A 22,778-nucleotide genomic window follows, 5' to 3' on the forward strand; every position below is an offset into this window, starting at 1 on the left:
CCTCTCTACCACCCTCCCTCCCACCTTACCACTCTCCCTCTCTACCACCCTCCCTCCCACCCTACCACCCTCCATCTCTACCACCCTCCATCTCTACCACCCACACTCCCTCCATCCATACCTCCTCCCTCCCTCCCTACCACCCTCACCCTCCATCCATACTTCCTCCCTCCTCCCTACCACCCTCCCCCTACCACCCTCACTTCCTCCATCCATATCTTCCTTCCTCCCTCCTCCCCTTCCTCAGCCTCCCTCCTCCCCTTCTTCAGCCTCCCTCCTCCCCCTCCCCTTCCTCCGCCTCCCTCCCCTCTCCCTACCTTTCTCCCTCCCTCAGCCTCCCTCTCTCTTTCTCACCCTCATGCCCTCACTCTCTCTCTCCCTATATTCCTCCTTCAGCCTCCCTCATGCCCTCCCTCGCTCTCTCTCCCCCCTTCCTCCTTCAGCCTCCCTCCCTACCCCTCTGCCTCCCTCCCTCCCACTCTTTCTCTTTCTCTTTCCCTCCCCCTTCCCTTCCTCAAGTCCTCTTGACAGTTGAGGATATGAGAAAACAGGAGTCCTGCTGTGGATGAGATGATGAAAGTGGTGCCTCTCTCTCTAGAGTACTGTTAATGTGTCTAAACAGCAATAAAGCCCTGAGTTACAGTACAATATAAAGGGCATACCTGTCTGTAAGAGTATTGCCCACTGATGGAGTGGGATGTACTGTTGAAGTCACAAGTTTACATACATTTAGGTTGGAGTCATTTAGGTTGGAGTCAACTCGTTTTTCAACCACTCCACAAATGGCGTGTTAACAAACCATAGTTTTGGCAAGTTGTTTAGGACATCTACTTTGTGCATGACGCAAGTCATTTTTCCAACAATTGTTTACAGACAGATTATTTCACTTATAATTCACTGTATCACTATTCCAGTGGGTCAGAAGTTTATATACACTAAGTTGACTGTGCCTTTAAACAGCTTGGAAAATTCCAGAAAATGATGTTATGGCTTTAGAAGCTTCTGATAGGCTAATTGATATAATTTCAGTCAATTCGAGGTGTACCTGTGGATGTATTGCAAGGCCTACCTTCAAACTCAGTGCTTCTTTGCTTGACATCAAGGGAAAATCAAAGGAAATCAGCCAAGACCAAATAATTGTAGACCTGCACAAATCTGGTTCATCCTTGGGAGCAATTTCCAAACGCCTGAAGGTACCACTTTCATCTGTACAGACAATAGTAATCAAGTATAAACACCATGGGACCACGCAGCCGTCATACCGCTCAGGAAGAAGACGCCTTCTGTCTCCTAGAGATGAACGTACTTTGGTGCGAAAAGTGCAAATCAATCCCAGAACAACAGCAAAGGACCTTGTGAAGATGCTGGAGGAAACAGGTACAAAAGTATCTATATCCACAGTGAAATGAGTCCTATATCGACATAACCTGAAAGACCGCTCAGCAAGGAAGAAGCCACTGCTCCAAAACTGCCATAAAAAAGCCAGACTACGGTTTGCAACTCCACATGGGGACAAAGATCGTACTTTTTGGAGAAATGTCTTCTGGTCTGATGGAACAAAAATAGAACTGTTTGGCTCTAATGACAATCGTTATGTTTGGAGAAAAAAGGAGGAGGCTTGCAGGCCGAAGAACACCATCCCAACCGTGAAGCACGGGGGTGGCAGCATCATGTTGTGGGGGTGCTTTTCTGCAGGAGGGACTGGTGCACTTCACAAAATAGATGGCATCATGAGGACGGAAAATTATGTGGATATATTGAAGCAACATCTCAAGACATCAGTCAGGAAGTTAAAGCTTGGTCGCAAATGGGTCTTCCAAATGGACAATGACCCAAAGCATACTTCCAAAGTTGTGGCAAAATGGCTTAAGGACAACAAACTCAAGGTATTGGAGTGGCCATCAAAAAGCCCTGACTTCAATCCTATAGAACATTTGTGGGCAGAACTGAAAAAGCGTGTGCGAGCAAGGAGGCCTACAAACCTGACTCAGTTACACCAACTCTGTCAGGAGAAATGGGACAAAATTCACCCAACTTATTGTGGGAAGCTTGTGGAAGGCTACCAGAAACGTTTGACCCAAGTTAAACAATTTAAAGGCAATGCTACCAAATACTAATTGAGTGTATGTAAACTTCTGACCCACTGGGAATGTGATGAAAGAAATAAAAGCTGAAATAAATCATTCTCTCTGCTATTATTCTGGCATTTCACATTCTTAAAATAAAGTGGTGATCCTAACTGACCTAAAACAGGGAATTAATTGTCAGGAATTGTGAAAAACTGAGTTTAAATGTATTTAGCTAAGGTGTATGTAAACTTCAGACATCAGCTGTATGTTGTGTGTTGTCTGGTTGGGTTTAGAGTAATGAAGTTATATTCAACATGTTTAATCAAATAACAGTTTATTGGTCGTGTACACAGATTTGCCCACAGATTTGTACGCAGATGTTATCGCAGGTTCAGCGAAATGCTTGTGTTTCTAGCTCCAACAGTGCAGTAATACCTAGCAACAATTATAAAAATACAAATGAAGAATTAAAAAAATATCAGAATGAGCGATTTTAGGGACTGGAATGTACAGTATATAAATATATATACATATAATGGTGTGTAAAGACAGTATATCAGTAGAAAAGGTGTGTACAGCAGTAGTTATATAGGATGAGATGTGACTAGAATACAGTATATACATATAAAGTGTGTCACGGTTGTCGTCTGGGAAGGACCAAAACGCAGCGGGTTGTATACTCATCTTCTTTTAATAGGTGAAAGAAGGAAAACCAAACAAACACGTATACAAAAATAACAACAATGATGAACGACGAAAAAGACAGTCTTGTCAGGCAATGACAGCTAAACAAGAAACAACCTCCCACAAATTACAAACACAAACACACCCTAATATATAGGACTCTCAATCAAAGGCAACTAGACAACACCTGCCTTCAAATGAGAGTCCACACCCCAATTAACTAAACATAGACACAGACTAACTAGAAAGAACATAGAAATAGACTAACATAGAGCAGTGACCAAAAAAACCCGGAATACATAAATCAACTACCCTCTACATAATACACACACCCTGAACCACATAAACCAAATACCCTCTGCCACGTCCCACCTTTCCAATGTCTAATGACTCTGTACATACGACAGCAGTTTCCAAGGTGCGAGGCAGGGGTGGATTTTGTGATTTCGATGCCCCAGGCAGAGGCCAGCATCCGAACCGTGCCCCCACCAACTTTCCTTCAATTCGCAGAAAGCATCTGAGTGAGCAAAACAGCGCCCCTCTGTCTTACTCTGTGTAGCCCATGTATCTGATGCTGTGCTATGACATGCCATACTCTTTTTGGCCAGACAGCATCATATTCATAGGCTACACATTAGAGATCTTCATGGGTTGGTCCTGGGGCTTTCCCACCCAGACCCTATATGCATAAATACTTTTTTTTATATATAAAGACTCATTCCAAAAGGACCCGAGGACAATTAGACCCGTTCCATATGGACCTGATCGGATCCAGACCCGGTCCGATCCCATCCAAATAAGTCTATTTTTAAGATACTTTATTAATAACCAGAGCGGATAAAGCACGAGAGGGGCAGAGGGAGAGAGGGGTGTGGTCCATTTCCATTTTCCCCAATTGTACTTTCTCAACTGTGAAAGGCAGCAATACGCAACAACGTGTTTAGTCTGCCGGTAAACCACACGAAGAAGAACAAGGAGAGAGAGGCGCTGCTCTTTTCTGCAGGGGGGTGTGTGCTACTGCTATGGGTGAGTGACATGGTGGAGCAGGGAGGAACCAGGGAGTGAGAGACAAGGAGGAGCCAGGGAGGGAGAGACAGCAACAAACCAAGCTGACTCTTGCTATAGTAGACTAACACCTGCCATAGCTAGGTTATTTATCATCCAATATGATTTTATTTAATTGTTAATAAAAAATGTTGAAAATCACAGGCATGTCCATTCAGAACGAATTCTTACTTACAATGACAGCCTACCCCAGCCAAACCCAGATGACGCTGGGCCAATTGTGTACCGCCCTGTGGTACTCCTAGTCACAGCCAGTTTTTGATGCAGCCTAGAATTGAACCAGCATCTGTAGTGACACCTCTAACACTGAGATGCAGTGCCTTAGACCGCTGCGCCACTCAGGAGACTGAATATAATTGAATAGTGCCTGTCTTGACTGCATCAAACCGGGAGAAGCTAGTTTATAGCTCTCTAGGCTAATTGAGGCTACATGCGCTTTCTTGTCCTACCCATTCTCACAATATATTCTATTGAGTCTGTCGACAAAATTCTAACTAAAAGGATACACCGTATCTTCTCTTCCATTGTCCTCCCTCTTCTCTTCCATTCTCCTCCTCTTGTCTTCAATTCTCCTCCCTCTTCTCTTCCATTCTCCCCCTCTTGTCTTCCATTCTCCCCCTCTTGTCTTCCATTCTCCCCCTCTTGTCTTCCATTCTCCCCCCCTTTGTCATCCATTCTCCCCACTCTTCTCTTCCATTCTCCCCCTCTTCTCTTCCATTCTCCTGCTCTCTTCTCTAACATTCTCCCCCTCTTCTCTTCCATTGCCCCCCCTCTTCTCTTCCATTGTCCTCTGTCTTCTCTTCCATTCTCCCTCTTCTCTTCCATTTCCTCCCTCTTCTCTTCCATTCTCCTCCCTCTCTCTTATCTCGCTCGTCTTAATTCACCCCATCTCTATCGCCGGGGGGTAATGGGAGAGAATGGGACATTTCTTTCTCTCTTCACAATAATCACTGCCCTGAGGGACCCCGGGAAGCTATAGAATGGCAGGCTACATTTTTAGCCTGCAATATACTGTACACAATGTGTCATGCATCTAATTTGATGTAATATTTTGCATAAGAAAAGGGCTATAAAATGAAAGGACTTAAAAGTAGATGCTCTCTGTGAGAGAGAGAGAAAAGGATCCCTGCCTCAGCCTCATTCAGTACTCTGTATTGACTGTATTGTACTGTGTACAAAAGCCAACAGCATCACAGCCATCTTTAACCAACAGTATCACCACCACCTTTAGCCAAGAAACTGAAGGAGATACAGTTACAATATAGATATTTTCTATTGATCGATTTAGAATGTTCAAACACTACATTTATATTTGAGGCAAACTATTGTTTACACAGTGTCAGGCTCAGGTCCTCTAGTAACAGATACAGTAGGAAACAGAAAGTGAAAACATGCAGGCTGTGATGGCACCAAATTAATTTTAAATCGTTAAAAAGGTGCATATGGAGGTTTATCCCACCCATGCTGAGAATCACTTTACACAACAAGAGTTCCCACTCTGGAGCTGGGAGAGTGAGGAGAGGGAGGGAGGGGGTGAGGAGAGGGAGGGAGGGAGGAGGGAGGGAGGGAGGGAGGAGGGAGGGAGGGAGGGAGGGAGAGGAGAGGGAGGGTGAGGAGAGGCAGTCTGAGGAGAGGCAGTCTGAGGAGAGGAGAGGGAGGGTGAGGAGAGGGAGTCTGAGGAGAGGAGAGGGAGGGTGAGGAGAGGGAGGGGGGAGGGTGAGGAGAGGGAGGGTGAGGAGAGGCAGTCTGAGGAGAGGGATGGAGGGTGAGGAGAGGGAGGGAGGGTGAGGAGAGGGAGGGTGAGGAGAGGCAGTCTGAGGAGAGGGAGGGAGGGTGAGGAGAGGGAGGGTGAGGAGAGGGAGTCTGAGGAGAGGGAGGGTGGGGAGAGGGAGGGTGAGGAGAGGCAGTCTGAGAAGAGGGAGGGAGGGTGAGGAGAGGAGAGGGAGGGTGAGGAGAGGAGAGGGAGGGTGAGGAGAGGGAGTCTGAGGAGAGGAAAGGGAGGGTGAGGAGAGGGAGGGTGAGGAGAGGCAGTCTGAGGAGAGGCAGTCTGAGGAGAGGAGAGGGAGGGTGAGGAGAGGCAGTCTGAGAAGAGGAGAGGGAGGGTGAGGAGAGGGAGTCTGAGGAGAGGGAGGGTGAGGAGAGGCAGTCTGAGAAGAGGGAGGGAGGGTGAGGAGAGGGAGTCTGAGGAGAGGGAGGGAGGGTGAGGAGAGGGAGTCTGAGAGGGAGGGTGAGGAGAGGGAGGGAGGGTGAGGAGAGGAGAGGGAGTCTGAGGAGAGGGAGGGAGGGTGAGGAGAGGGAGTCGGAGAGGGAGGGTAAGGAGAGGGAGGGTGAGGAGAGGCAGTCTGAGAAGAGGGAGGGAGGGTGAGGAGAGGACAGGGACAGAGGGTGAGGAGAGGGAGTCTGAGGAGAGGGAGGGTGATGAGAGAGAGGGTGAGGAGAGGCAGTCTGAGAAGAGGGAGGGTGAGGAGAGGAGAGGGAGGGTGAGGAGAGGGAGTCTGAGGAGAGGAAAGGGAGGGTGAGGAGAGGGAGGGTGATGAGAGGGAGGGTGAGGAGAGGCAGTCTGAGAGGAGGGAGGGTGAGGAGAGGAGAGGGAGGGAGGGAGGGAGGGTGAGGAGAGGGAGGGTGAGGAGAGGGAGGGAGGGTGAGGAGAGGAGAGGGAGTCTGAGGAGAGGGAGGGAGGGTGAGGAGAGGGAGTCTTAGAGGGAGTCTGAGGAGAGGGAGTCTGAGGAGAGGGAGGGAGGGTGAGGAGAGGGAGGGAGGGTGAGGAGAGGAGAGGAGAGGGAGTCTGAGGAGAGGGAGGGAGGGTGAGGAGAGGGAGTCAGAGAGGGAGGGTGAGGAGAGGCAGTCTGAGAAGAGGGAGGGAGGGTGAGGAGAGGGAGGGTGAGGAGAGGGAGTCTGAGAGGGAGTCTGAGGAGAGGGAGGGTGATGAGAGGGAGGGTGAGGAGAGGCAGTCTGAGAAGAGGGGGGGAGGGTGAGGAGAGGAGAGGGAGTCTGAGGAGAGGGAGTCTGAGGAGAAGGAGTCTGAGGAGAAGGAGTCTGAGGAGAGGGAGGGTGATGAGAGGGAGGGTGAGGAGAGGCAGTCTGAGAAGAGGAAGGGAGGGTGAGGAGAGGAGAGGGAGGGTGAGGAAATGGAGGGTGATGAGAGGGAGGGTGAGGAGAGGCAGTCTGAGAAGAGGGAGGGAGGGTGAGGAGAGGAGAGGGAGGGAGGGTGAGGAGAGGGAGGGTGAGGAGAGGGAGTCTGAGAAGAGGGAGGGAGGGTGAGGAGAGGAGAGGGAGGGTGAGGAGAGGGAGTCTGAGAGGGAGTCTGAGGAGAGGGAGGGTGAGGAGAGGCAGTCTGAGAAGAGGGGGGAGGGTGAGGAGAGGAGAGGAGAGGGAGGGAGGGAGGGAGGGAGGGAGGGAGGGAGGGAGGGAGGGAGGGAGGGAGGGAGGGAGGGAGGGAGGGAGGGAGGGTGAGGAGAGGGAGTCTGAGAAGAGGGAGGGAGGGTGAGGAGAGGAGAGGGAGGGTGAGGAGAGGGAGTCTGAGAGGGAGTCTGAGAAGAGGGAGGGAGGGTGAGGAGAGGGAGGGTGAGGAGAGGCAGTCTGAGAAGAGGGAGGGAGGGTGAGGAGAGGGAGTCTGAGGAGAGGGAGGGTGAGGAGAGGGAGTCTGAGGAGAGGGAGGGTGAGGAGAGGGAGTCTGAGAGGGAGTCTGAGGAGAGGGAGGGTGATGAGAGGGAGGGTGAGAAGAGGCAGTCTGAGAAGAGGGAGGGAGGGTGAGGAGAGGAGAGGGAGGGTGAGTCCCTCTCCTCTTCTGGTTGAATCCCACCTGAGGTTCTGACGGGGAACATCAGGCATCAAGCAGCTTAGGACCATATGTCTCTGTGTCTATTGAGAGCCAAGGGAATCCCCAGTGGCTCCATTACAATACGCCTGTAGAGCCTCATACAGTATAAGTACCAATTAACATACGTTAGTGCTGTCCATCTGCACCTGCAGTGTTAGTAGTCACAATACATTTGCTGAATACCAAATGGAGCCCTATTCCAATATAGTGCACTACTTTTCACCAGGGCCCATAAGGGATACACCCACAGTACGATGTAAAGAAACATACTGTAGCTATTCTGTAACCCGTTTGCTTTCACAGGGGACATAACTTATGAAAGTAAAAGGATTCATCTTTACTGCAATGACCATCCTGTCGTCTCTGCTGCTCACTGTAATCAGACCTACATTTTGCTTTCAACAGTCAGTGCCCCATGTCTTGGGAATAGAAATAGCTAAACCAAACCATCTACTCTCAAATATAGATGTTAGACTCACTTATTCAACTGGCAGGTTTTATTTTTCCAGTTGTCTCGTAGTCTAACATTACCAGACCTTGGGCAAGCATTCAAAGATTGCGGCAGTAAGCCGTCTGGCTCGAGAGACTAGTTGTCTCACAGCCGACATTTACTTTAGTCGATGCTCAGGTCTTTGAAGTCAGGCACGACAAATGGAGAAGTAACATAGAGATAGTGATAGCTGCTTGGGACTAAAGAGCATGAAGCTAACACACACACATACTATAACACACACACTATAACACACACACACACACACACTATAACACACACACACACTATAACACACACACACTATAACACACACACACACTGTAACACACACACACTATAACACACACACACTATAACACACACACACACACACTATAACACACACATACTATAACACGCACACTATAACACACACACACACTATAACACACACACACACTATAACACACACACTATAACACACACACACACACACACATGCACTAACACAGATTCAGACACACAAAGCTCATGATGTGCGAGACTGAAGAGCTCAAAGCATTCTAGCCTGGTTCTAACAAGCAGCAGGCAGGCACAGTGAGCATCAGAGAGGGGCACACACACACACACACACACACATATATATATATATATATATATATATAGAGAGAGAGAGAGAGAGAGAGAGAGGCAAAAGAAGAGAGAAAGAGAGAGACAGTGTGTGTGTGTGTGAGAGAGATAGCGAGAGAAAGAATGAAAGAGAGAGAAGAATGGAAGAGAGAAAATTAACAGCAATGACAGATGATTTGATGAAGAATGCAAAAACCTAAGAAAGAAATTGAGAAACTTATTCAACCAAAAACATAGAGACCCAGACAACCTGAGTCTACGCTTTCACTATGGTGAATCATTAAAACAATACAGAAATACACTACGGAAAAAGAAGGAACAACACGTCAGAAATCAGCTCGAAGAAACCATAGAATCGAATCCCTTCGGGGAAAATTGGAACACACTAACCAAACAACAACACAGAGAGTTATCTATCCAAAATGGAGATTTGTCTCCAATATTTTGGGCTCTATAACAAAGAACAAACAGCAAAAACATATACATGATCAATTACAAATCCACTAATACTACATGTAATTTATAAAATATACAGACCACAAATTCCAATTGGCTATAATTACATTTGTTAACATCATCCTCAGCTCTGGCATCTTCCACAAAATTTGGAACCACGGACTGATTGAACATAACGACTACCGTTGGATGTAACCTTGGGAAAATCCTCTACATTATCATTAACAGCAGACTTGTACATTTCCTCAGTGAAAACAAGGTACTGAGCAAATGTCAAATTGGCTTTTTCCAAATTACCGTACGACAGACCACGTATTCACCATGCACACCCTATTTGACAAAAAAACAAAAAACAAAGGCAAAGTCTTCTCATGCTTTGTTGACTTCAAAAAAGCTTTTGACTCAATTTGGCATGAGGGTCTGCTATACAAATTGATGGAAAGTGGTGTTGAGGGGAAAACATACAACATTATAAAATCCATGTCGACAAACAACAAGTGTGTGGTTAAAATTGGCAAAAATCACACACATTTCTTTCCACCGGGCCGTGGTGGGAGACAGGGATGCAGCTTAAGCGCCACCCTCTCCAACATATATATCAACGAATTGGCGAGGGCAATAGAACTGTCTGCAGCACCCAGCCTCACCCTACTAGAATCTGAAATCCACTGTTTGCTGATGATCTGGTGCTTCTGTCACCAACCAAGGAGGGTCTACAGCAGCACCTAGATCTTCTGCACAGATTCTGCCAGACCTGCACCCTGACAGTAAATATCAGTAAGACGGTGTTCCAAAAAGGTCCAGTTTGCAGGACCACAAATACAAATTCCATCTAGACACCGTTGCCCTAGAGCACACAAAAAAACTATACATTCCTCTGCTTAAACATCAGTGCTACAGGTAACTTCCACAAAGCTGTGAACGATCTGAGAGACAAGGCAAGAAGAGCATTCTACGCCACCAAGAATTCACAAAATGGGACAAACACCAAATTGAGACTCTGCATGCAGAATTCTGCAAGAATTTCCTCCGTGTATAACATAAAACACCAAATAATGCATGCAGAGCAGAATTAGGCCGATACCCACAAATTATCAAAATCCAGAAAAAATAGATGTTAAATTCTACAATCACCTAAAAGGAAGTGTTTCCCAAACCTTCCATAACAAAGCCATCGCCTACAGAGAGATGAACCTGGAGAAGAGTCCCCTAAGCAAGCTGGTCCTGGGGCTTTGTTCACAAACACAAACAGACCCCACAGAGCCCCAGGACAGCAACACAATTAGACTCAACCAAATCGTGAGAAAACCAAAAGATAATTACTTGACACATTGGAAAGAATTAACAAAAAACTGAGCAAACTAGAATGCAATTTGGCCCTAACCCGAGAGTACATAGTGGCAGAATACCTGACCACTGTGACCTACCCAAAATTAAGGAAAGCTTTGACTATGTACAGACTCAGTGAGCATAGCCTTGCTATTGAGAAAGGTTGTCATAGGCAGAACTAGCTCTCAAGAGAAGACAGGCCACTGCCCACAAAATGAGGTGGAAACTGAGCTGCACTTCCTAACCTCCTGAAAACTATATGACCATATTAGAGACACATATTTCCCTCAGATTACACAGACCCACAAAGAATTAGAAAACAATTTTGATAAATTCCCATATCTACTGGGTGAAATACCACAGTGTGCCATCACAGCAGCAAGATTTGTGACCTGTTGCCACAAGAAAAGGGCAACCAGTGAAGAACAAACACCATTGTAAATACAACCCATACATTTTTTTTTGCTTTTGTACTTTAACTATTTGCACATCATTAAAATACTGTATATAGACATAATATGACATTTGAAATGTCTTTATTCTTTTGAAACTTGTGTGAGTGAAATATTTACCTTTTACTTTTTATTGTTTATTTCCCTTTTGTTTTTGTCCATTTCACTTGTTTTGGCAATGTTAACATACAGTTTAAGTCGGAAGTTTACATACACTTAGGCTGGAATCATTAAAACTAGTTTTTAAACCACTCCACATATTTCCTGTTAACAAACCATAGTTTTGGTAAGTCGGTTAGGACATCTACTTTGTGCATGACACAAGTAATCTTTCCAACAATTGTTTACAGACAGATTATTTCACTTATAATGTCACGTTCGTCGTAGGAATTGGACCAAAATGCAGCGGGAATGTGTGAACTCATCTTCTGATTTATTGAGAAGAAACCGTGAACACAAAAACAAAATAATAAACAATGACGAAGACGAAAACAGTCCCGTAAGGTACACGTGACTACACGGAGAAACAACTACCCACAAAAACCCATGGAAAAACACCCCTACTAAATATGACCTTCAATTAGAGGCAACGAGGAACAGCTGCCTCCAATTGAAGGTCAACCCAATAAACTAAACATAGAAATAGAAAAACTAGAACGAACAAAGAAATATACTAACATAGAACATTAACCAAAAAACCCTGAAACACATAAAACAAACACCCCCTGCCACGTCCTGACCAAACTACAATAACAAATAACCCCTTTACTGGTCAGGACGTGGCATATAATTCACTGTACCACAATTCCAGTGGGTCAGAGGTTTACATAAATAAGTTGACTGTGCCTTTAAACAGCTTGGAAAATTCCAGAAAATGATGGCATGGCTTTAGAAGCTTCTGATAGGCTAATTGACATCATTTGAGTCAATTGGAGGTGTACCTGTGGATGTATTTCAAGGCCTACCTTCAAACTCAGTGCCTCTTTGCTTGGCATCATGGGAAAATCAAAATAAATCAGCCAAGACCTCAGAAAAAAAATTGTAGACCTCCACAAGTCTAGTTCATCCTTGGGAGCAGTTTCCAAACGCCTGAAGGTACCACACTCATCTGTACAAACAATAGTACGTGTCACGTCCTGGCCAGTATAAGGGTTAATTGGTATTGTAGTTTGGTCAGGACGTGGCAGAGGGTATTCATTTTATGGTATTCGGGGTGGTGTGTTTGTTGTAGGGGATTTGATTTGTGTATTCCGGGGTTTTTGGGCACTGTTCCTTGTTATGTATGTCTATGATTGATCTAGCTGTTGTATATCTATGTGTGGTCAATTGGGGTTGGGACTCTCAATTGAAGGCAGGTGTTGTCCATTTGCCTTTGATTGAGAGTCCCATATATTAGGGTGTGTTTGTATGTGTCTTTTGTGGGAGATTGTTGTGTGCACTGCGTTTGTTTGAGCCTGCCACACTGTTGCCGTTGTGAGTATTGTTTATTGTTTTGTTTTTCTTCAAGTGGATACCTTACCTGTTTTTATCAGGAATAAACATGAGTGTCCACAATCCCGCTGCATTTTGGTCCTCCTTTCCTCAACACAACGAAATACGTGACAGTACGCAAGTATAAACACCATGGGACCACGCAATCGTCATACCGCTCAGGAAGAAGACGCCTTCTGTCTCCTAGAGATGAACGTACTTTGGTGCGAAAAGTGCAAATCAATCCCAGAACAACAGCAAAGGACCTTGTGAAGATGTTGGAGGAAACAGGTACAAAAGTATCTATGTCCACAGTGAAATGAGTCCTATATCGACATAACCTGAAAGGTCGTTCAGCAAGGAAGAAGCCACTGCTCCAAAACCACCATAAAAAAGCCAGACTACGGTTTGCAACTGCACAGGGGGACAAAGATCGTACTTTTTGGAGAAATGTCCTCTGGTCTGATGAAACAAAAATAGAACTGTTTGGCCGTAATGACCATTGTTATGTTTGGAGGAAAAAGGGGGAGACTTGTAAGTCGAAGAACACCATCCCAACCGTGAAGCACGGGGGTAGCAGCATCATGTGCACTTCACAAAATAGATGGCATCACGAGGAAGAAAATTTTGTGGATATATTGAAGCAACATCTCAAGACATCAGTCAGTCACCTAAGACAGGGAATTTTTACTGCGATTAAATGTCAGGAATTGTGAAAAACTGAGTTTAAATGTATTTGGCTAAGGTGTATGTAAACTTCAGACTTCAACTGTGTGTTTCCGATGCCAATAAAGCCCCTTGAATTGAATTGAGGGGGGGCACCTCTATAATAGATAACAGAAACAGGATGGCAGCAGCACTTTTCACATGGTTTCATCATCACATCACATCATCAGAGACTGGCTGGGTTTTCCCACACACACACACACACACAGCCCTTGTGGCACGATGCACTCAGGAGGGACTAATGCTCCTACTGATGTAATGAACGAAGGATAGAGAGATGGCATGTACTTTACTATGTACCTACTTAGCTGTCATAAAGCTTCTAACTCTTAAACACTGTTCAATAATGCATTATGCTTGCCTGAGAGACCTTAGCTTCTTTTACCTCACCCCCTTCCCCCCTGATCTCTCTCTCTCTCACACACGCACACACACACACACTGCATAAATAATTCAAGATTAATTAATTCACCTTGAGATTGAGATTGGGCTCAGAGAATGAAGTGACGGGTATAGTTCTCTACTGTACTGAATGAAGTGATGGGTATAGTTCTCCACTGTACTGAATGAAGTGACGGGTATAGTTCTCCACTGTACTGAATGAAGTGACGGGTATTGTTCTCCACTGTACTGAATGAAGTGACGGGTATAGTTCTCCACTGTACTGAATAAAGTGACGGGTCTAGTTCTCCACTGTACTCAATGAAGTGACGGGTATAGTTCTCCGCTGTACTGAATGAAGTGACGGGTATTGTTCTCCACTGTACTGAATGAAGTGACGGGTATAGTTCTCCACTGTACTGAATGAAGTGACGGGTATAGTTCTCCACTGTACTGAATGAAGTGTATCAGTGGTATGGTAAAGCTTGAATACATTTAGTCTAACACTAGTGTCCTGATGCCTTGGGAAGAGTGCAGTACAGGAAGGAAGTCTACAGAACAGGAAGGAAGGATGAAAGGGTACTGGACAGGAAGAGTACAGTGAAGGTTGGACTTTTTAACCTTCTTTTAACTAGGCAAGACAGTTAAGAACAAATTATTATGTACAATGACAGCCTACACCGGCCATACCTGGACAACACTGAGCCAATTGTACCCCGTGCTATGGGACTCCCAATCATGGCTGGTTGGGAGTCAGCCTGGATTCAAACCAGGGTGTCTGTGGTGACACTTCTAGCAGTGAAATGCAGTGCCTTAGACCGCTGCGCCACTCGGGAGCCCACTACAGTACAGGAAGGAAGGGGAGGGTACAGTATATAAGGAATAAGGTACCATTTGAGACCTATCCCATGTGTGATAGGAAAGGTAATATCCCATCTTTTCCCCCTGGCATCTAAATGTGTGGGTGGTTTTGACCCTATTCATCCCAATGAGCCACAGAGAAAGCTGAGAGTCTCAGGAAATTGGATGGATTTTAGATGGCCATGGACACAAACCTAATTTTGTCCTCCAACCCTACACTAGGTCCAGTTGAAATAGCACTTACAGGACACTCCTGAGCCCTGTTGTCATCGGCCTGTTGTCATCGGCCTGTCTGAGCTATAAGATTGGCAGGCCATTAGGGAGATGGAGGGGAGATGTCCAGTGTTTGTGGGGGTTTCTGTCTTAGTTTCATGGTGTGTGTGTGTGTGTGTGTGTGTGTGTGTGTGTCAGTCTCCCCCTGTGCTATCATACTGCATGTCTTGATAAACTGTCAGAGCAAGAGTCAGTGGTTTGGTTAGTGAACACCTAAAGGCCTGTGGATCTCTCAGTTCTCAGCTGGGTTCAGAAGAACAGACTGTATGCTGAAATCAGTCTAATTCTTAATTCATTTGTGAAAGATGACAGCTGAAGAGATCAAGGTGCGCTTTGAGGAATATTTAGAGACTGTCCTCTGTCAATGTGTGTAGTTTGGTTCCAGGAAATGGAGGATTCCCATAGAAAGAGGACAGCTGGAAGTCCCATTATGATGCATGGTCCTGTCAACACTAAATGCAATGAACACATGATGGAGCTTTTATCTCTGTTTCTCTCTCTCTTGTTTTGTAGTGGTATCCTTGGGAAGAAATGTGGCACCATCATCCTGTCAGCCGAGGAGTTGGGGAACTGCAGAGTAAGTACACAACAATTTAACTGTCCCCTTTTCATTTCATTCATACAGTCAACCAAATAGAGTACAGCATAATGTTTTATAAATGACTCAGTGTTTAATACTGAAGAAGTTCACCTCATTATTAAAACATAAGATATAAAAATCTACTAAATGTGTTAGCTGGGCCATAGAGAATAACCAGTCTATTAACAATAGTTTTATCCATAGAGAATAACCAGTCTATTAGAGATAGTTAGGCTATAGAGAATAACCAGTCTATTAACAATAGTTTTATCCATAGAGAATAACCAGTCTATTAGAGATAGTTAGGCTATAGAGAATAACCAGTCTATTAACAGTAGTTTTATCCATAGAGAATAACCAGTCTATTAGAGATAATTAGGCCATAGAGAATAACCAGTCTATTAGAGATAGTTAGGCCATAGAGAATTACCAGTCTATTAGAGATAATTAGGCCATAGAGAATTACCAATCTATTGGAGATAATTAGGCTATAGAGAATAACCAGAGTATATTAGAGATAGTTAGGTCATAGAGAATAACCTGTATTAGAGATAGTTAGGCTATAGAGAATAACCAGTCTATTAGCAATATATTTAGCCATAGAGAATAACCAGTCTATTAGAGATAGTTAGGCCATAGAGAATTACCAGTCTATTAGAGATAATTAGGCCATAGAGAATTACCAGTCTATTAGAGATAGTTAGGCCATAGAGAATTACCAGTCTATTAGAGATAATTAGGCCATAGAGAATTACCAGTCTATTAGAGATAGTTAGGCCATAGAGAATAACCAGTCTATTAGAGATAGTTATGCTATAGAGAATAACCAGAGTATATTAGAGATAGTTAGGCCATAGAGAATAACCAGTCTATTAGAGATAATTAGGCCATAGAGAATAACCAGTCTATTGGAGATAGTTAGGCTATAGAGAATAACCAGAGTATATTAGAGATAGTTAGGCTATAGAGAATAACCAGTCTATTAACAATAGTTTTATCCATAGAGAATAACCAGTCTATTAGAAATAGTTAGGCCATAGAGAATAACCAGAGTATATTAGAGATAGTTAGGCTATAGACAATAACCAGAGTATATTAGAGATAGTTAGGCCATGGAGAATAACCAGTCTATTGGAGATAGTTAGGCTATAGAGAATAACCAGAGTATATTAGAGATTGTTTGAGCCATAGAGAATAACCAGTCTATTAACAATAGTTTTAGCCATAGATAACAATTGGTGTGGTATATATTGACTATATACCACACCCCCTCAGGCATTATTGCTTAATTGTTTGAGCCATATAGTAGGAAGCTACAGTATACAACTCTACAGTATATGCTAGGCCTATAACCCACTAATAACATGTCTATTAGCCATGTGTTGTAACATATGAAGATTGTGTCCAATAAATATGGTGAACATCAGACCCATATTCTGTATAACAGAAGGTACTACAACCCCCCAACCCCCCCGTTCACGAAAATGGTCACGTGGCCTTGGCTTGCTATATGAAGCAGGCAGACAGGCATCGAAACATTCAGTTACTGTTCGATTGACCGTTAGAATGGACAAAACGAGTGACCTAAGCGACTTTGAGCGTGATATGATCGTCGGTGCCATGCACATTGGTTCCAGTATCTCAGAAACGGCCCGCCTCTTGGGCTTCTCACTCACGACAGTGTCTAGGGTTTACCGAGAATGTGGCAACAAACAAACAAACATCCAGTCAGCGGCAGTCCTGTGGGCGAAAACATCTTGTTGATGAGTGATTGAAGGAGAAAGGCAAAAATCGTGCAAGCTAACAGGCGGGCCACAACAGACAAATAATGGCGCTGTACAACACTGGTGTGTCGATATTGGCATCTCAGAACGCACAACTCCTATCAGCTAAAAACAAGAAGACGAGGCTTTAGTGGGCACATTCCGGAGGAATGCAGGGGCCAAATTAAACTCGGTACCACATCGCCGTCCCAGATTTTGTAACAATCCGTATAGCTCCGCATTGACATGATTGGTTGACGGTAGGTGGGGGCAGGAGGTCCTGTATAAACACAAACTCACTTCCTTGACAACTTCCTTCACAACAGCTCTACTCAACAGCTCTGCGCTGCTCCGCAAAGCGCAAGACGTATGAATGTACTGAATTCTGCAGAGGCCATATCACTGTAAATGTTGCACAGCCAATGCAGACGTCTGATTGACCATGTAGCGCCTTCGAGTCCATGCCCCCATCCTGCCTGGTGTGTCTACGGTACAGACTGGAGGCGGTGGTGTTATGGTGTGGGGACTGTTTCCTAGCACACATTATGTCCATTCATACCAATTGAGCAACGTTTCCACGCCACAAAGAATTCAGGTTGTTCTGGAGGCAAAGGGGGTCCGACCCGATGGTCTGTATCATAGGATGATTGTGTCCATACATACAAGGTGAACATCAGAGACTATCTATACTGAATGTATATGACTCTATTTATCTCTATGGTGAACCTGCTATGACTATGAATGCCTCTTTATCGAGCCCATGATTATTCTAATCACCAGGACAGACCTTTAGACCTACGGGCCCTACTCCTAGTGTTAACCTATGAATCAGTTTTAATAGCCTATGCTATGCCCATTAATAATGCTGCCGTTAATAATGCTGATGTGTTCATTAATAATGCTGCTGTGTCCGTTAATAACGCTGCTGTTAATAATTCTGCTGTGTTCATTAAAGCTTCTTCGGGATCGGTGTCCCTTCCACAGGGCTGTTGAGCTAATGTAGGCTACTGCGATTAACACGAGGTTGTAAATAACAAGAAAAGGACATAGAGATATCTGATATTGGCAGAACGCTTAAATTCTTGTTAATCTAACTGCACTGTCCAATTTACAGTAGCTGTTACAGTGAAATAATACCATCCTATTGTTTGAGGAGAGTGTACCATTTTTGTAACGGCCGTCGAAGGGAGTAGACCAAGGCGCAGCGGGTTGAGTGCTCATTTTTTACTTTTATTGAACACGTAAACAAAACAAGAAACGAACGACAGCTTAACAGTTCCGTCAGGTACAAAACACTAGACTGAAAACAACCACCCACAAACACAAGCTGAATAACCTCTACTAAATAGGACCTCCAATCAGAGGCAACAAGAAACAGCTGCCTCCAATTGAAGGTCAAACAAAAACCCTAAACATAGAAATAGAAAAACTAGACACGGACATAGAAATATATGCTAACATAGAACATATACCAAAACCCCCCGAAACACATAAAACAAACACCCCCTGCCACGCCCTGACCAAACTACAATAACAAACAACCTCTTTTACTGGTCAGGACGTGACAATTTTGAGCATGAAAAGTTATTAATAAATAAATTAGGCACATTTGGGCAATCTTGATACAACATTTTGAACAGAAATGCAATGGTTCATTGGATCAGTCTAAAACTTTGCACATACACTGATGCCATCTAGTGGCCAAAATCGAAATTGCACCTGGGCTGGAATAATACATTATGGCCTTTCTCTTGCATTTCAAAGATGAAGGAACAAAAAAATTCGAAATAACGTTTTTTTTTTTCTTTGTATCATCTTTTACCAGATCTGTTGTGTTATATTCTACTACATTTCTTTAAAATTTCCATAAACTTCAAAGTGTTTCCTAGCAAATGGTACCAAGAATATGCATATCCTTGCTTCAGGGCCTGAGCTACAGGCAGTTAGATTTTGGTATGTCATTTTAGCCAATAATGGAAAAAAGGGGCTAATCCTTAAGAGGTTTTAAAAATGCTGCTTTGTCCATTATTAATGCTGCCGTGTCTGTTAGTAATGCTACCATTAATAATGCTGCTATACCCGTTAATAATGCTGCTCTGTCCGTTAATAATGCTGCTGTGTCCGTTAATAATGCTGCTGTGTCCGTTAACAATGCTGCCATTAATAATGCTGCTGTGTCCATTAATAATGCTGATGTGTCTGTTAACAATGCTGATGTGTCCGTTAATAATATTGCTGTGTCCATTATTGCTGTGTCCATTAATAATATTGCTGTGTCTGTTGTCAATGCTGCTGTGTCCGTTAATAATGCTGCTGTGTCCGTTAACAATGCTGCCATTAATAATGCTGCTGTGTCCATTAATAATGCTGATGTGTCTGTTAACAATGCTGATGTGTCCGTTAATAATATTGCTGTGTCCATTATTGCTGTGTCCATTAATAATATTGCTGTGTCTGTTGTCAATGCTGCTGTGTCCGTTAATAATGATGCTGGGTCCGTTAACAATGCTGCTGTGTCCGTTAATAATGCTCATTGGCTTTCTCTCTGTGGCTCTAAGTGAGGCCAGTAAATAAGCACTTTACAGCATTACAGCCCTGCTAGTGGAGCAAGGGGAAGAGAGAGAAGAGAGAAACGTGGGGAGAAAGGAGCAAGGGGAGAGAGGGAGTAGAGGGAAAGGGGAGAGAGGGAAAGGGGAGAGAGGAGGAAGGGGAGGAGGGTGAAGAGAGGAGCAAGGGGAGAGAGGGGGAGAAAGGGAAAGGGAAGAGAGGGGGAAGACAGGAGCGAGGGGAAAGAGATGGGAGAGAAGAGCAAGGGAAGAGAGGGGGAGAGAGGAGCAAGGGGAGAGAGGGAGGAGTGAGGGGAACGAGGGGAGAGAGAGGAGGAAGAGGACAAAGGGAGAGAGGGGAGGTAGGGGAACGAGTGCCCCAGACTAATCCTTCTCTGGTCCCCAAACCCACAATGGGATATCCTGTAGCATGGCTGTTCCCACAGTCTTCTGGTCCCCAAACTACCAATGGGATAACCGTAGGATGGCTGTTCCCACAGTCATCTAGTCCCCAAACCCCCAATGGGATAACTCGTAGGATGGCTGTTCCCACACTGTCATCATCCTCTGTTGTCTCCCATCCAGAGGTAAAGAGTGCTGCAGCCTAACTGACTGACTGGTGATGATGTGTTATCCATAGCTAATGGCAAGCTCTACCAGCCTGTCAGCATAGTGTTGGTTTATGCCAGGTCGTGTCTGATATGGTGCCTTTACAGCCAGCTGGCAGAGCCCACTGGTTAGCAGTCTCTGGTGAACATCTCAATAGTTGATTTGTTTCTGGGTGCGGAGATTACTGGTTAGTTACAATATACTGTACGTGGTTATTGACCAATTATTACTTCAAGCTACTTTGTTTTTCTGTGAAAACTTTTGTTTTTATTGAGTCATAAAATGACAATCAGTGAGAAACAATAACATTTTACTGTGAGTTTCTTAAGTACTGAAGACTGGGATATGAGTCTTGACAAGGTCCTGGTGTCAGTAATAAAGTATGGTGGTGTATCAGGTGTCAAGTGATGGGTCCATATTTGTACTGCTGTCATACAATAGGCGGCCATCTTGTTTTGCTTTAGATACAGCCAGACGACACAAATGAGACAATCTCAATATCTGTCACTTCCTTCTATTATCTTAAGACAGAAAAGCAACATCTCTTGACAGAGACAAAGACAATTAGACCAAGATAACTCGTAGAGTTATTATGTCTGAATAGAAAACAGCAATACAGCAGCTTGCATCCATTTAGTCACCACAGTTGTAATCAGCGATGCCTTTTTCTCTCTCCTTCAAACCAACAATGTATTTTATTTCCAACTGTGTTGATTGGATATTACAGAGATCATCAGAGCTACTCGGTTTGCTATACAAGAGGTATTAAATTTAATTCTACAATATTACATCCACCAGCTATTCTCTCCCAGGCACTGTTCCAAAATCCATATTACTAGCAAATGGGGAATAAAGCAGTGTACTGTATTGAGTATACATTCTAAGTGGCATTCTAGTGTGGATATTGGAACATAGCCTAGGGTCTGTGCTTTGAACATATAAAGGTTATAGCCCAGTTAGAGTTGTGGGCTGCTGGCCAACGCATACCTGAATTCTTCCCTGTGGCTCAGTTGGTAGAGCATGGTGTTTGCAATGCCAGTATGGTGTGTGCAACGCCAGGGTTGTGGGTTCGATTCCCAGTACAAAAAAATGCATGAAATGTATGCATTCACTACTGTAAGTCGCTCTGGATAAGAGCGTCTGCTAAATGACTAAAATGTAAATAGTATCTCTTTTATTGGTTCCATTGTGCAAGGCAAGCTCAATCAATGGCAGCTAAAGTAAACAAATCCTATTTGAACCAGGTCTGCAAGCCCAGTTGTGGGCTGTTGTCTAAGGCCTGGAGCAGTGTGGTGGTTCGAGGGGCAGGTCAGAGGATGTACTGTGAGTAATGTGGGTCGTGAGGATCGATAGAGCCAATGTGTTCAGGCCAAAGAGCACCCATCACTAGCCTGGCCTGAATAAATCAATTAATTGGGATCGCTAGAGCGAATGTGTTCAGACCTTGACAGCACCAACACAATCACGCATGTGACATAGACCTGATGGCTATTGGCTACACTTTAGAGAGTAGAAAATGGTTTTGTCCACACAGGAATAAATTACAACTTGGTGAAAATAGGGCTTCCATTTATATCTATCAATATGCTGCAGTCTCATCCCCTGTACTGTACTATACTATATTATACTGTACTATACTATATTATACTGTACTGTATTAAACTATTCTGTACTGTATTATACTATACTGTACTATACTATATTATACTGTGCTGTATTATACTATACTGTACTATACTATATTACACTGTACTGTATTAAACTATACTGTACTATACTATATTATACTGTACTGTATTAAACTATAATGTACTATACTATATTATATTATACTGTACTGTATTATACTATACTGTACTATACTATATTATACTGTACTGTATTAAACTATAATGTACTATACTATATTATACTGTACTGTATTAAACTATAATGTACTATGCTATATTATACTTTACTGTATTATACTGTACTGTACTATACTATATTATACTGTACTGTATTAAACTATAATGTGCTATACTATATTATATTATACTGTACTGTATTATACTATACTGTACTATACTATATTATACTGTACTGTATTAAACTATACTCTACTATACGTAAGGGATAATCAACATGGGGCTGTGCGTTCTTTGGAAAATAATGAACGACGCGGAAGCTGTGTTCCACGACACGCTAGCGGACTGGAACTGACTTTCCACTGAGTTGCATTATTTTCCAGATAATGCATAGAGCTCCAAGTTGATTATCCCTTTTATACCATGGCTATAACTTAACACATTTGCCGCTAGAAATGTATTCATTTGCAGGTAGAAATGTGTTCAACATCCACTGAAGTAGCCTGTAGGTTTAGAAGATAGTTGCAGTACAGTTGCCTTGGTAACCAAACAAACAGATTTGCTAGTTTAGTTTACCAAACCATCAGGTCTTGCTTACTATTATGAAAATTTAATCCAACAATAATGTTTTCAATTCGACTTTTGCTTTCAAAAGCAGTTTAAACATAGAACATGTAAGAATGAACTGAATGAATTCTGCCATGTTGATATACCGCGCGTTATAGGGAAATAATGCATGCTCTAG

General features: G+C 43.8%; 1 protein-coding gene across 2 annotated transcripts in view; it reads left to right on the top strand.

Annotated features, from left to right (window-relative positions):
- The window catches only part of LOC106566415 (copine-5), a 250,283-nt gene that overhangs the window by 137,500 nt on the left and 90,005 nt on the right, over positions 1-22,778 (top strand). For both annotated transcript variants that reach the window (XM_045692916.1, XM_045692915.1), the window contains one exon: positions 15,202-15,265. In XM_045692916.1, coding sequence (XP_045548872.1) covers positions 15,202-15,265 — 64 coding nt within the window. The remainder of the gene's footprint in view (positions 1-15,201; positions 15,266-22,778) is intronic.

This window comes from Salmo salar, chromosome ssa13 (assembly GCF_905237065.1).
Source record: "Salmo salar chromosome ssa13, Ssal_v3.1, whole genome shotgun sequence".
In the NCBI taxonomy this organism is placed as follows: domain Eukaryota; kingdom Metazoa; phylum Chordata; class Actinopteri; order Salmoniformes; family Salmonidae; genus Salmo; species Salmo salar.